This window comes from Citrus clementina, unplaced genomic scaffold (assembly GCF_000493195.1).
Source record: "Citrus clementina cultivar Clemenules unplaced genomic scaffold, Citrus_clementina_v1.0 scaffold_2, whole genome shotgun sequence".
NCBI lineage: Eukaryota > Viridiplantae > Streptophyta > Magnoliopsida > Sapindales > Rutaceae > Citrus > Citrus x clementina.
In genome coordinates, this window is record NW_006262688.1 from 9,506,044 (window position 1) to 9,518,681 (window position 12,638).

Below are 12,638 nucleotides of genomic sequence, written 5' to 3' on the forward strand. Positions count from 1 at the left end.
TATATCATCGAGTTGACCAACAAGACATCATAAACAACATATTCTAAGGTTATTGTATTGTAATTTAATCTTATGTATAATATTGTACTAATTTATTTTTGTATCTTGAATTCTCATAAAATGAAATATTTATTTGTCTCATCGTAAATGTAGTAAATTCCGAATAATTAAATTAGTATGATTATTTTATAAACATAAACATGAACTCATCATGTTAATTTGTACATATTTTATTAAAAGAAATATCTTAATGTGGATTAAACCAAAGATAAGCTCTTACTATATATTCAATAAAATAGTAAATATTACAATCATTTATTGTAAAAACTCTAGATCCTTTTTTTAAGGCACAAATATCCAGTGGCAGATATAAAAAAATAATTTATAGATTAGATAATAGTAAAATTTTAAAATTAAGACTTTGAATATATATAAAATATTTGCTAATACATTTATAATTGTTCTCAATGCATTCTCATATTTTGAAAATACGATGCAATAAATTCATTATCAATATTATTAAATGTGTCATTTCTTACATAAACAACTAAGCTATTATTCATATATCCGGTTCCAAAGATGATTCTTCACAAATTTTGTTATATCTACTATTACTGTAAAAACTGAAAGAATTAATCTTATTTTTGGGAATGGAAAAATGTTTTGTATGATAGGTTATCATTATTTTTAATCGAAGCACATGTTTATATAATTCTTAAAGTTTAAATTTTATAAGTTCATAAATTTATCGAAAATATTTTAATAGATTTAATGAGAGCTAATTGGAAACCTAAAATCTTAAAAAAAAATTTAGCCAGCGTGGGCTATAGCACCCCAATGATCACATGCTTCATCCGCGACTGCAAATATCTTTTTCATGTTGAAATCTAGAAATGTGCCGTCTAAATCCATGGATTGAAACTTTCATGAGCAATACCATTAAAGTAAATACCCACGGCGGATAAATTTGATGTCCCCACAAAGGATGTTGATCCGCATTCATATTGGACTAATTTGTTATAAATATATATACTATACAATTATTTAAAAAATATAAATATTAAGGGGATCTCATGTTATTAACCAAAACAAGGAACATAGATCTCAGAGCCTCAGACAACAAGCCAGCAAAGTACAAGAAGAAACTTTTAGTTCCACTTTATCAGTTCACACAATCACACTCTCGTCTTCTTCTTCTTCTTCTTCTTCTTCTTCTTTCTCTCATTACTTTCCCTACAGCTTCACTTCGTCATCATCACCATCACATCCAAACACAAGCAAGCAGAGATAAAGCAGCAGCTACCCACTGACCCACATGCATTTCCCACATCAATGGCTCTTCCTGTTCATCATCACCATCATCATCATCATGTTTCGTCTCTGTTTATCTGATCCACGAATCTCAGAACCGACCATCTTTTGCAGCGCCAACAAATCAAAAACTTCAAACTTCGTCCCAGCTTTCGTCAAAGAAATGGAAATTCTCTCACAGCTCATCACCGCCAACACCCATTTCGCCACCTTCAATCTAAACAAAACGCCATACGTTCCTATCTACGCATTGGCTCAGTGCCACCTTGATCTCTCTCATACTGACTGCCTCCTCTGCTTCGCTGCCTCCCGCACCAAGCTCCCCCGCTGCCTCCCTTCCCTCTCCGCCACTATCTTTTTCGACGGCTGCTTCCTCCGTTACGACATCTACAGCTTCTACCAGGAGTCCGTTTCGCCTTCTCTTGACGACGTCAAGTGTAGTGCCGAGAACGCAACTGTTGAAAATGAAAACGAAAATGATGCTGTTGATGGGTTTGTTGAGAGTGTCGGGTATGCTGTCGGGAACGTGTCGAGAATTGCTGTTGAGAAAGGAGGAGGGTTTGGCGCTGTCAAAGTGATGGGTGTTTATGCATTGGCGCAGTGTTGGGAGAGCCTTGGAAGAGATGGATGTCGAGAGTGTTTGGATAAGGCTGGAATGAGAGTTAGAAGAAGTTGCAGGATGAGGAAAGAAGGCAGGGGCTTCAATGCTGGCTGCTATTTGAGATACTCAACCGACAAATTTTTCAATCATGATGATGAAACTGGAGATGATCGTGGTATTTATTTTTTTTATGTTTTATCAATTTTAATCAAAGTTTTTATCTTTATTGGTGTTTCTTGTATGTATTGGAGTTTCTTGTATGCAGGGGAATGAAGTTAGGGTCACTTAAATGAATCATTTCTGGATGTTCCAGTCAATTGTTCATTTACTTAGTGTCTCTGCAAAGTTTACTATGTGTATTTTGGTTGTTGGGCGCGATTGGTTCTGTTTATCTGTATCATCTTCTTGTTGATGATTCGATTATTTCATTATGTTTTATCAGGGTCTTCTCGACTAGGAGTCATGATAGCTATTGTTTTGTCAACAACTGCATTCCTCATGCTCTCTCTCTTTGCTGCTTATGCTGCCTATGCTAGATTGTCGAAGATGAAGGAAGGTACAGTTTTGAAAACCATTGCAATAAGTGTTAGCAATTATTGACTTTTTGCGTTCGCGTTCTCACGTATTAGTATTCTCTTGTGTCATCTAGACCGCAATAATCTTGGACTATATGCAACTTCTATTAAAAAATCTTGTCTGAGTTTCAAATATGAAACCTTGGAGAAGGCAACCAATTATTTCAATCCTTCAAAGAAACTAGGACAAGGAGGAGCTGGTTCTGTGTATATGGGGAGTCTTCCAAATGGGACAACTGTTGCTGTCAAGAGATTGATTTTCAATACGAGGCAATGGGTAGATGAGTTCTTTAATGAGGTAAATTTGATCAGCAGCATTGAACACAAGAACCTTGTCAAGCTTCTTGGTTGCAGCATTGAAGGCCCCGAGAGCCTCTTGGTTTATGAGTATGTTCCAAACAGGAGCCTCGATCAATTCATTTTCGGTAATTGTTTATTCCTTGCAGTATTTTAAATGCAATTCGCTTTCTGAATTTATCTTCATCAAACACTTGGATTTTTTTCTAAAGTAACATGTATCATGTACCCATCTACCAACTCACAGCATTCTTTAATTTCAATTCATATGCTTATCTATAATTTGCAATGTTGAGTGCTACTAAGTTACCGAGTTTAGTTATAATGTTAAACTATGAGTGGCTGAAGAACCTATGCAGTTATTATCTGATATTAGTATCTTCAATCCTTTATGATGACTAACAAATGTTTCTGTATGGGTTAAAAATATCATCTAATCCAAGATTTCTCAGATATCAATGAATGTGCGGCATGATAATTCTTCTGTTCTTTGCAGATAAGAACAAAACGAAACTTCTAAACTGGAATAAGCGGTTTAACATCATTCTTGGAACCGCCGAAGGGCTTGCATATCTTCATGGCGGTTCGGAGACCAGAATAATCCACAGGGACATTAAGACCAGCAACATTCTTCTCGATAAGGATTTTACTCCAAAGATTGCAGATTTTGGGCTTGCTCGGTGTTTTGCTGCTGACAGGACTCATGTTAGTACGGCAGTTGCTGGCACACTGTAAGAGAGGCTCTTATATCAGCAGTAATTGCATTTTTCCTTGTTGATTTTTACATTAGTCGGATCTCTCTTTAGACATTACATCAAAAGCTAATGTATACATAACATTGTATGATATCTTGTTGTAGAAGTATTCTCACTGCAACGCAGAACACAATATGATCTTCATATTTCATGGATTGATGTTGTCCTGCTTGGGAAGGATTTTTCTACAAGTCAAATAGCAAATTAATTCTTTTTTCGATTTTATATTTTTAACATTGCTTCATTTGGTGATGCAGTGGCTACATGGCTCCTGAGTACCTTGTTCGAGGACAGCTTACAGAGAAAGCAGATGTTTATAGCTTTGGAATACTGATTATAGAGATTGTATGTGGTAGAAGAAGCAATGCATTCTCACATGACTCTGCTTCCCCTCTACAAAGAGTAAGGCTAAATTTTCACCTATCACTTTTAAGTCATCGGAACCCCACGTCGCACAATACAGAAAAACTTTACTCTTGACTATTTTAATGTTGTTAATGCAAGATTTGTTCCATTTTCGCCCCAGGTGTGGACACTTTACAGATCAAATAAATTGGTTGAAGCTGTTGATCCTAACCTGAAAGATGATTTTCCCGCAGAGCAAGTATGTAATGTGCTTCAAATTGGTCTTTTGTGCACACAAGCCGCAGCTGCCTTAAGACCATCAATGGCACAAGCAATAATGTTGCTGACCAACAAAGTGTGTGAGATTCCAACCCCAAGTCAGCCTCCCTTTCTGAATTCAAGTGTGATGGAGCCAGGAAATTCATCAAGGTCTTGTAGCGCAAACAGTTTCATATCAAATGTAGCAAAAAGAATTGAGGTGTCTTACAGTTCTTCTGAGTCATCAAGTACTCATAGCTCAGACGCACATTCAAGGAGTAGAGAATTAACCCAGAAGTAGATTTTCAGACTGGAAATTTTATAACATCAAGAGATATCAAAATCAAAAGATTTTATTTGCAGCTATCTTCATGGTGGTCTTGCACAGGGAAGCGATCTAATTAATTGATAAATCAGCCTGAATAAAAGTGAATTTTTTTAACACTCAGCAGTGGCCTAAAAATGCAAGTATGATTTTTCACATTTAGCCGTGGTCTGAAGAACATAAATATATCTTTTCTTGTATTCGTTATTTCATAAATTAGAAGATTACACGTTTAACGGAATGCTTCCATTGTAGCCGGACTCTTCTCAGTAACACTTGCACAATGCAATTTTTATGTATGCGTCATAAATACGCTGTCATCCCACCCAACTAATCAAAAAGGCATTATTATTCTGATCTTATGAGGATTTTGTATTTGATCCAATTGACAATTGTACGAGCAGCAGTTAGTTTTCAGAAATAAATTGGGCTGTTTACAGGTAGTGGTTAACAAATAAATAGTTGATGTGTACTCGTCGACTCATACTATCCCTATATGCCGGGTCACGTGGCAATGACACACCCTTGACATTGTTCACCAAACAGTTTCTAGAATGCCAGATGGGATTTGCATGTGGCCGCAATAAATTCGGATCCATCTAATTTAGTTTTGGTCCCGCGATCAAAGAATTAGGCCCGACCTAATCCACTCTTCTGTAATTGATTGATTGGGGGCTCCATATCAACTATTATTATCATTCCAAAAGAAAAAGACAACACGACAAAAATGAAGGATACAATCTGGATTACCTTAGATCAATTATCTATAGCCAACTTACTCCCTTACTTTTAAACAAAATCCAGGCTAGCCCATTAAAAACATACAAAATCAAGGGAGAAAAATGAACAACGCGGCCAATTTTCTTTAATACTCTTGATAATATTTATGAAACTTAAATTGTCTAAACAGTCAACAACAAACCATCATATTACTCTTCAAATTGATAGAAACTTCGACCTGCCAGCATATTCTGCAGGCACATCAGGTAAACAACATATGTTCTTAAAGTAGCTCTTGCTGACTAACTAAAGATACATCATCCTACTCATCTTCGACCACAACACTAATTTCACCTTTCTCGAGCAGATCGTAAAATTCCCGCGTTCGGCGTTGGTTATTCCATTGGTGCATTTTCCACAATCCTCCAGCAAAGAGGCCGATAGATATCCCATAGACAATCTCTTTCACCACACTGGGACCCTGATAAGTAGCATGTGCAATCTTATGCGCAGCCATTTCCTTCTGCAATTTCCACACCATGTTTCAAATTCATTTCTCAATAACCAAGATAGATATAAGACAGTAAGTAATTAATTTCCAGTAACAACATTCTAACAAATTCACTTGACTCAAAGAACTTAACATGATGAAGAAATGCAAAAGAATATTTATGTCTACCACAACAGCAACATTATAAACATTAACGATTCTGTCTAACTCTGTAGAAAGTAACTAGCATATTAACTAGAGTCCATAGAAATTAAAAATCAAGAGATAGCCTTAATGCTAATTACTTCCACTCCATTTTTTACCAAGAGAGTGCTATATATTTGGGGGTTTTGAAACCCTGTGTGCAAGCCATCAAAGGGTTCCAAGGTAAAGGGCCAGAATAAGGCAGAGGTGATACGTATTTGGTACATTAATTAATTAAAGGCATATTAACCAACTAACTAAGTCATAAAAAGAACAAATTCTGAACCAAAACCAAGCCGTCATAACCTCTATCTTAGATCATTTGCTTAAATCATTTTAGTACAACGATGCACATATCACATCATCTGCAAAACCACTTCACTGTAAGTCAAAGAATATGATGAATGTGATTCAGGGAACAATTCACTTTCTACTGGGAGCTTTCTTGTCTACTTAGGAGTGGAAGCATGTAATCTCTTAGCTTCAGGTATACCTGGTGTTTTAGACAGATTTTAGGGTAGAAAAAGGTAAACATATCTAGAACAATGAATTTGTATTTGCAGGGAAAACGGGGTACTTCACTGGTTTGTTGTGTGCGGTGTATCTGAAATTCGGAAAGGTGAGAAGGGAAGAGAGAGTGGTAACAATGGTGAAAGGTTTAAACCAAGAGAGATGTCCTTCAAAACGAGCTTCACGCTTGCAAAACAGTGAAATATAGGTTAGAGGTGAAGCCAAGGTACCCCGACGCTCAAGTTAGCAAACTCAAACTTTTTATGGCAAAGAGAGCTTGCCAGTCCTCTGTAAATCAAAGTTTGAGGTTAAAGAAAACTTATTTTTGTAGAGTGTGAGTGTTGGTGAGTGAAATAATGGTTGATGTGTGGTGGGTGATGTATGGTGTGGATATGTTATTTGAGAATTTGTGGTCTAGTGGTGTGTGGCAGGAAGTAGATGGGCAAGAAGAAGTTGGCAGGTAGTGTTGATAGCCCTCCCGCAGGATCTCCCTCCCACATTTCCATTAGTGAGGGTGATAGGTCTCCCCCTAGTGCCTCTAGGAGCGGTAACTCATATTCCGAGCTTCCTCCCTCTAGGAGTAATTCTCGTATCAATCCGCGTTTTTTCGGTAAACGACCAACCCAACATCTTTGAAAAAGAGGTGAGTCATCCAAACCCACAGTTCAGGCTCATTCCTTGGATCGGCCTCCCAAGTTTCCCTCTGCTCTGATTTTAAAATCTGGTAACTTTTATTCGCTAGGCGCTAAGAAGGCTACTTTGGGGGATTTAGAGCAGATTAGGACCCGATACAATATTCCTCTCTTTGTCCGACTTAGGGTACCCCGTGTGGATGAGCGACCTGATTGTCTTTTATCTGATGAGATTGCTCTTCACATTGACGTATTTAATCTTGGACTCCGCTTGCCCCTCCAACCTTTCTATGTGAGGATGTTTAGTTACTTGGGGGTGGCCCATGGGCAGCTGTCTCTTTCAAGGTGGAGGACACTTACAGGCTTGCAGGTGTTGTGGTTGGAAATATTGGGGTGTGATTTCTATTTGGGAACTGGTGGACCTTTATCAACTCAAAAAGCTCAAAGGTCCTTCAATTGCTTACTTTTCTGCTTGGGGGGACCATGGCAATCTCGTAATAGGGAATCCCGCCTTTAAGAATGGTTACAAAAAGGAATGGTTTGTTGCTGAAGGCAAGTGGTGGATAAAGACTTTAAGTGACGATGACAACCCTGTGGAGGTTCTAAATTCCTTCAGTGAAGACTGTGAGTATCTCTCTTATATTTATTTTCCGTTCTTTAATGTAATTCTTCGCCTAAATATCTTTGCTTAATCTTGGATTCTCAATGGTTTCACAGGCGTGACATAGGCTAAAGGGTCATGTTTGGTGTAATGTTAGCCAGACAAGCGCTAAATACTATAAACACAAAAGCGGGAAGCAAAAAGCAGAAAAGCCAAATAAAGAACGCGGTGGTAACAGAGTACCCCAATCCCGCAAATAATAATAGGGTACCCCCCAACACTCAAATCATACATGAGTCACTACCGAAAGTAGGTGGAAAACCTCTATCGATCAACCCCGCTCTCCCCATCCTGCTCTCCTCCAACACATCACTACCCCTCTTTACACCTCGAAGCCTCTCCACAAACTTCACCTCTTCCCCCACCTCCTGAAATGTTAGCCAGACAAGTGCTAAATACTATAAACACAAAAGCGAGAAGCAAACAGCAAAAAAGCCATATAAAGAACGCGGTGGTAACGGGGTACCCCAGTCCCGTAGATAATAATAGGGTACCCCCCAACACTCAAATCATACATGAATCACCATCGAAAGCAGGTGGAAAACCTCTGTTGATCAGCCCCGATTTCCCCAACCTGCTCTCCTCCAACACATCACTACCCCTCTGTACACCTCGAAGCTTCTCCACAAACTTCTTCACCTCTTCCCCCACCTCCTGAATTGGGCATGACCTTTTAACCCATGTCACGCCTATGAAACCATTGAGAATCCAAGATTAAGCAAGACATTTAGGCGAAGAATTATATTAAAGAACAGAGAATAAATACAAGGGAGATATTCACAGTCTTCACTGAATGAATTTAGAACCTCCACAGAGTTGTCATTGTCACCTAAAGTCTCTATCCACCAGTTGCCTTCAGCAATAAACCACCCCTTTTTGTAACCCTTCTTCAAGGCAGGATCCTCTTTTACGAGATTGTCATGGTCACCCCAAGCAGAAAAGTAAGCAATTGAAGGACCTTTGGACTTTTTGAGTTGATAAAGGCCCATCAGTTCCCGAATAAAAATATCACGCCTCAATACTTCCAACCACAACACCTGCAAGCCTGTAAGTATCATCCACCCTGGAAGAGACAGCTGCCCAGGAACCACCCTCAAGTAACTAAACATCCTCACATAAAAAGGTTGGAGGAACAAGCGGAGTCCAAGATCAAAGACATCAATGTTAAGAGCAATCCCGTCAGATAAAAAACACTCAAGTCGCTCATCCACACGGGATACCCTAAGTGGGACGGAGAGAGGAATATTGTATCGAGTTCTAATCTGCTCTAAATCCCCTAAAGTAGCATTCCTAGCGCCTAGCGAATAAAGGTTACCGGATTTTAAAATCGGGGTAGAGGGAGACTTGAGAGGCCAATCCGAGGAATGAGTCTAAACTATGGGTTTAGATGACTCACCTCTTTTTCGAAGATGCTGGGTTGGTCATTTACCGAAAAAACGCGGGCTGATACGAAAAACACTCCCAGAGGGAGAAAGCTCGGAATATGAGTTACCGCTCCTAGAGGCACTATGGGAAGACCCATCATCCTCACTAATGGAAATGTAGGAGGGAGATCCTGCGGGAGGGCTATCAATACTACTTGTCTCAACCGCACGACGTCTCCTCGCTGCCAACTTCTTCTTGCTCATCTATTTCCTGCCACACACCATTAGGCTATAAATTTTCAAACAACATATCCACACCATACATCACCCACCACACATCAACCATCATTTCACTCACCAACACTCACATTCCACAAAAATAAGTTTTCTTCAACCTCAAACCTTGATTTACAGAAGACTGACAAGCTCTCTTTGTCATAAAATGCTTGAGTTTGCTAACTTGAGCGTCGGAGTGTGAACGTCGGGGTACCATGGCTTCACCTCTAACCTATATTTCACTATTTTGCAGGTGTGGAGCTCGTTTTGAAGGACATCTCTCTTGATTTAAACCTTTCACCATTGTTACCACTCCCTCTTCCCTTCGCACCTCCCCGAATTTCAAATACACCGCACACAACAAACTAGTGAGGTACCCCGTTTCCCCTAAAAATACAAATTCATTGTTCTAGATAAGTTTACCTTTTTCTACCCACAAAATCTATCTAAAACACTTGGTCCTCAGGACCCACCACAATTGTAAAAGATGTTACGTGAGCAAGACTAATCTTCAAAACCAAACAGTAAGCTCTTGCCACTGTCACATTAAAGACTAATCTTCAAAACCAAATAGTAAGTTCTTCCACCCTCAGATTCGCCTTAAAATCAACAAATTACGATAGTGGTTAGGATAACTAAGAAAATCCGAAATCCATGGCATATTTTTATTGGTGTGTTGAGACCATCCTTCCTATAACTTTTCCCAAAGATCAAATACATAATTTATCAAAATACTTAACCTTCACCTACATCTATGTACAAGAGAGAACTCTATTATTAAATAAGGGTGAGTTTTGGATTCCTTTTAGAAGCCATTTTCGCCCTAAGTGCTTCGGGTAGAGAGTGCTTAAACACACTTAATTTTCCATCAAAGGCTTTGTTGTGTGATTAAATAGTGCTTTCCGTACAAGTAAAATGGTTAAATAGACTTAATAAAATCTGTTTTACAATAATTATTATCTAATAGTAAAATTAGTTTTTTTAACAATAAAATTTTCAAGCATCTTAGCATCAAGTCTCTCAACCGAGGTCCTCTAGCGTCAATATGTTAACTTACCCCACTTAACCTGGCTAGGATTTAAACATTAACACACCCCTCACATTCAAGGGCACTTATCTAGTAAGCTTAGCTGATCACTTCGCTTTGTGGAAATTAACTCATTTAGTAGACTTATCCATGGCGCGCATGAGTCCAAATATTAACTCATTCATATGCCATAGGTTTTGGACACCTGACTGTGATGAAATGCAAAGAATAAAAGCATTCAAAAGCTCTGCAGGCATCAGCCCTTACCGAAAATGCATTTAAAAAAAAAAAAAAGCGAACTACAAAATCTTAATAACCAGAAGCTACATGCAGAGGTGGTGGCTCATGATGATCATTGTCATAGTTAACCCTGTACTTTTACGTTTTTTCTTAGTTCTTATTTGCAGATGTCTAATTTCAAGCAACAACAATTAGAGTGCTACTTTATGTTAATATATGCACATAGTAGCTGCCTTATATTAGTAGAAGAGAAACTTCTTATATGGTTGGCTTGCTCTTGCCAATATGCTATGTACTAGAACTATATTAATATGCCTTAATTGAGTATAAGAGAAACGTCTAGTTGGCTTGCTCTTACAATATGCTATGTACCAGAACTATATTACATTATATGCATGTGTTGTCTGCGCATTGCAATTAGATTAGTGGAATAGTGGTACATATGTAATTTATTTTGACCTTAATGAATTATCCTTCAAGAATATGGAACAGGATCTAACTTGAGAACTTCTTAAATGTACTAGACAAAAGTTTTATTATATAAAGTTTTAGGTTAGACAAAATTACAACGTTTTGAAAAAGATCATTCAATTGGTAATTCAACAAAAATTTCAACTAAAAAACAAGCCTTCATACCGTTTTTTTCAAAGTTTCTTGATGCTCTTCTACTTGAGCATTATTTTGCTTCTACTTTGGGAGCAAAAGAGGTATATTTGCCCAAAATTAATCTTTCCTTCTACTTAGGCTAGTAGGTGAAACTTTATCTTAAGTTCCATTACTTCATCCCAGATTGCAAGTTCAGCTAAAAAAATATGCGCACACATACACTCAAATGAGATCAATAAAACTTAGATTGCTAGAGGAAAATCATCAGTTTTAACCCATAGCCTCAAAGCATATCCTAGCTTATGAGTTGTCCTGCAACTTGACCATCAAGCCAGTACTAAGGACAATAGACAATTAAATGCCACCTCATAACTACAGCCTCCATAATGAGAGTGATTTTAATCCGTATAACCATATCTAACCAGAGTACCCGAAAGAAATACTGGTTCCAAAGCACATTTGTTTAAATAAACTAACCTTATCTCCTACTGTCCAGGGCTTGGACCCATTACCCAGTTAGTCTCCGAATCTTCTAACCAAGCCAACCATTCAAGGGTGTGCTATTTGTCTTTATGTCTTATATAAACTAAAATGCAAACAAATCTGACACATGACATGCAATAGGTAAAATGTAGAGCATAATTAAGTAGATTTCTTTACCCAAACACACACACACACACAAAAACAAAGTACGTCTGGTAATTTTCAAAACTAAATGACTGACTATAATTCACATCACACCACCTTTAACCGTTAACAGAACATATACTTTTTTCATCAAATAACACCAGTTCACCAATCAAAATTACTTCAAAAACCACGAAATAAATCATATAATTACAAATAATTATAAGCTAGATTCCCTTTTAAAAAATTCATTTTGTTCCACTGACTACTTACATTAATTACATGCAATCATTTTTCAAAAGAAAAAACAAATTAATTATTTCTTAAATTTGTTAAGAAACAATTAGCAAGAAGAATAAATTAAAGCGAATACATACCTATTACTGTCAGAGGGAACCAAGTTAAGAGCTTGAAGAAAATTAGAGAAAAAAACAGCGCCCGCCAAAAACGGAGGAAGATGTTTCAGAAAGCGTCACTTGTAAAAGCGAAATATTTATCCTAGAGAGAGGTTCCCAAGCGTAAACTGATTCGATAATATATGGTGCGACGAGGGACGCTAACTGGGCAACACAACCCAGATCAAGACCGTTCATGGAAATGAAATTCAGTAGATCTGTTCTTCATAAAATGCCACGTTGGACAACCTCAGAAAATTATTTACCAGTAACAGTATTATAGCAAGTAACTCGAAAGCATATAATGGGAAGATATTAATAAGTGTAGAGGTTTCGAGCGGGAATAAAGCGCATGGCGAACACGTGTCTACCATGCGTCTGAACGAACCTTCTCGCATTTTTGGGTTATTTGCTTTAAG

The 12,638-nt window shown here is 37.8% G+C and overlaps 2 protein-coding genes across 2 annotated transcripts; one reads left to right on the top strand and one right to left on the bottom strand.

The window, feature by feature from the left end:
• Nucleotides 1-1,147: 1,147 nt before the first annotated feature.
• LOC18050884 (cysteine-rich receptor-like protein kinase 42) lies at nucleotides 1,148-4,806 on the top strand. The gene is made up of 6 exons (XM_006446491.2): nucleotides 1,148-2,087; nucleotides 2,355-2,468; nucleotides 2,562-2,912; nucleotides 3,281-3,515; nucleotides 3,797-3,941; nucleotides 4,066-4,806. Exons 1-6 carry the CDS (start codon nucleotides 1,316-1,318, stop codon nucleotides 4,441-4,443), a joined length of 1,995 nt encoding a protein of 664 aa, XP_006446554.1. The 5' UTR covers nucleotides 1,148-1,315; the 3' UTR covers nucleotides 4,444-4,806.
• A 500-nt stretch (nucleotides 4,807-5,306) lies between these two features.
• Nucleotides 5,307-12,510, bottom strand: LOC18050885 (putative cytochrome c oxidase subunit 5C-4). The gene is made up of 2 exons (XM_006446492.2): nucleotides 12,202-12,510; nucleotides 5,307-5,710 (listed from the first exon to the last, which is right to left on the bottom strand). Exon 2 carries the CDS (start codon nucleotides 5,702-5,704, stop codon nucleotides 5,510-5,512), a length of 195 nt encoding a protein of 64 aa, XP_006446555.2. The 5' UTR covers nucleotides 5,705-5,710; nucleotides 12,202-12,510; the 3' UTR covers nucleotides 5,307-5,509.
• Between the last annotated feature and the right edge of the window lie 128 nt (nucleotides 12,511-12,638).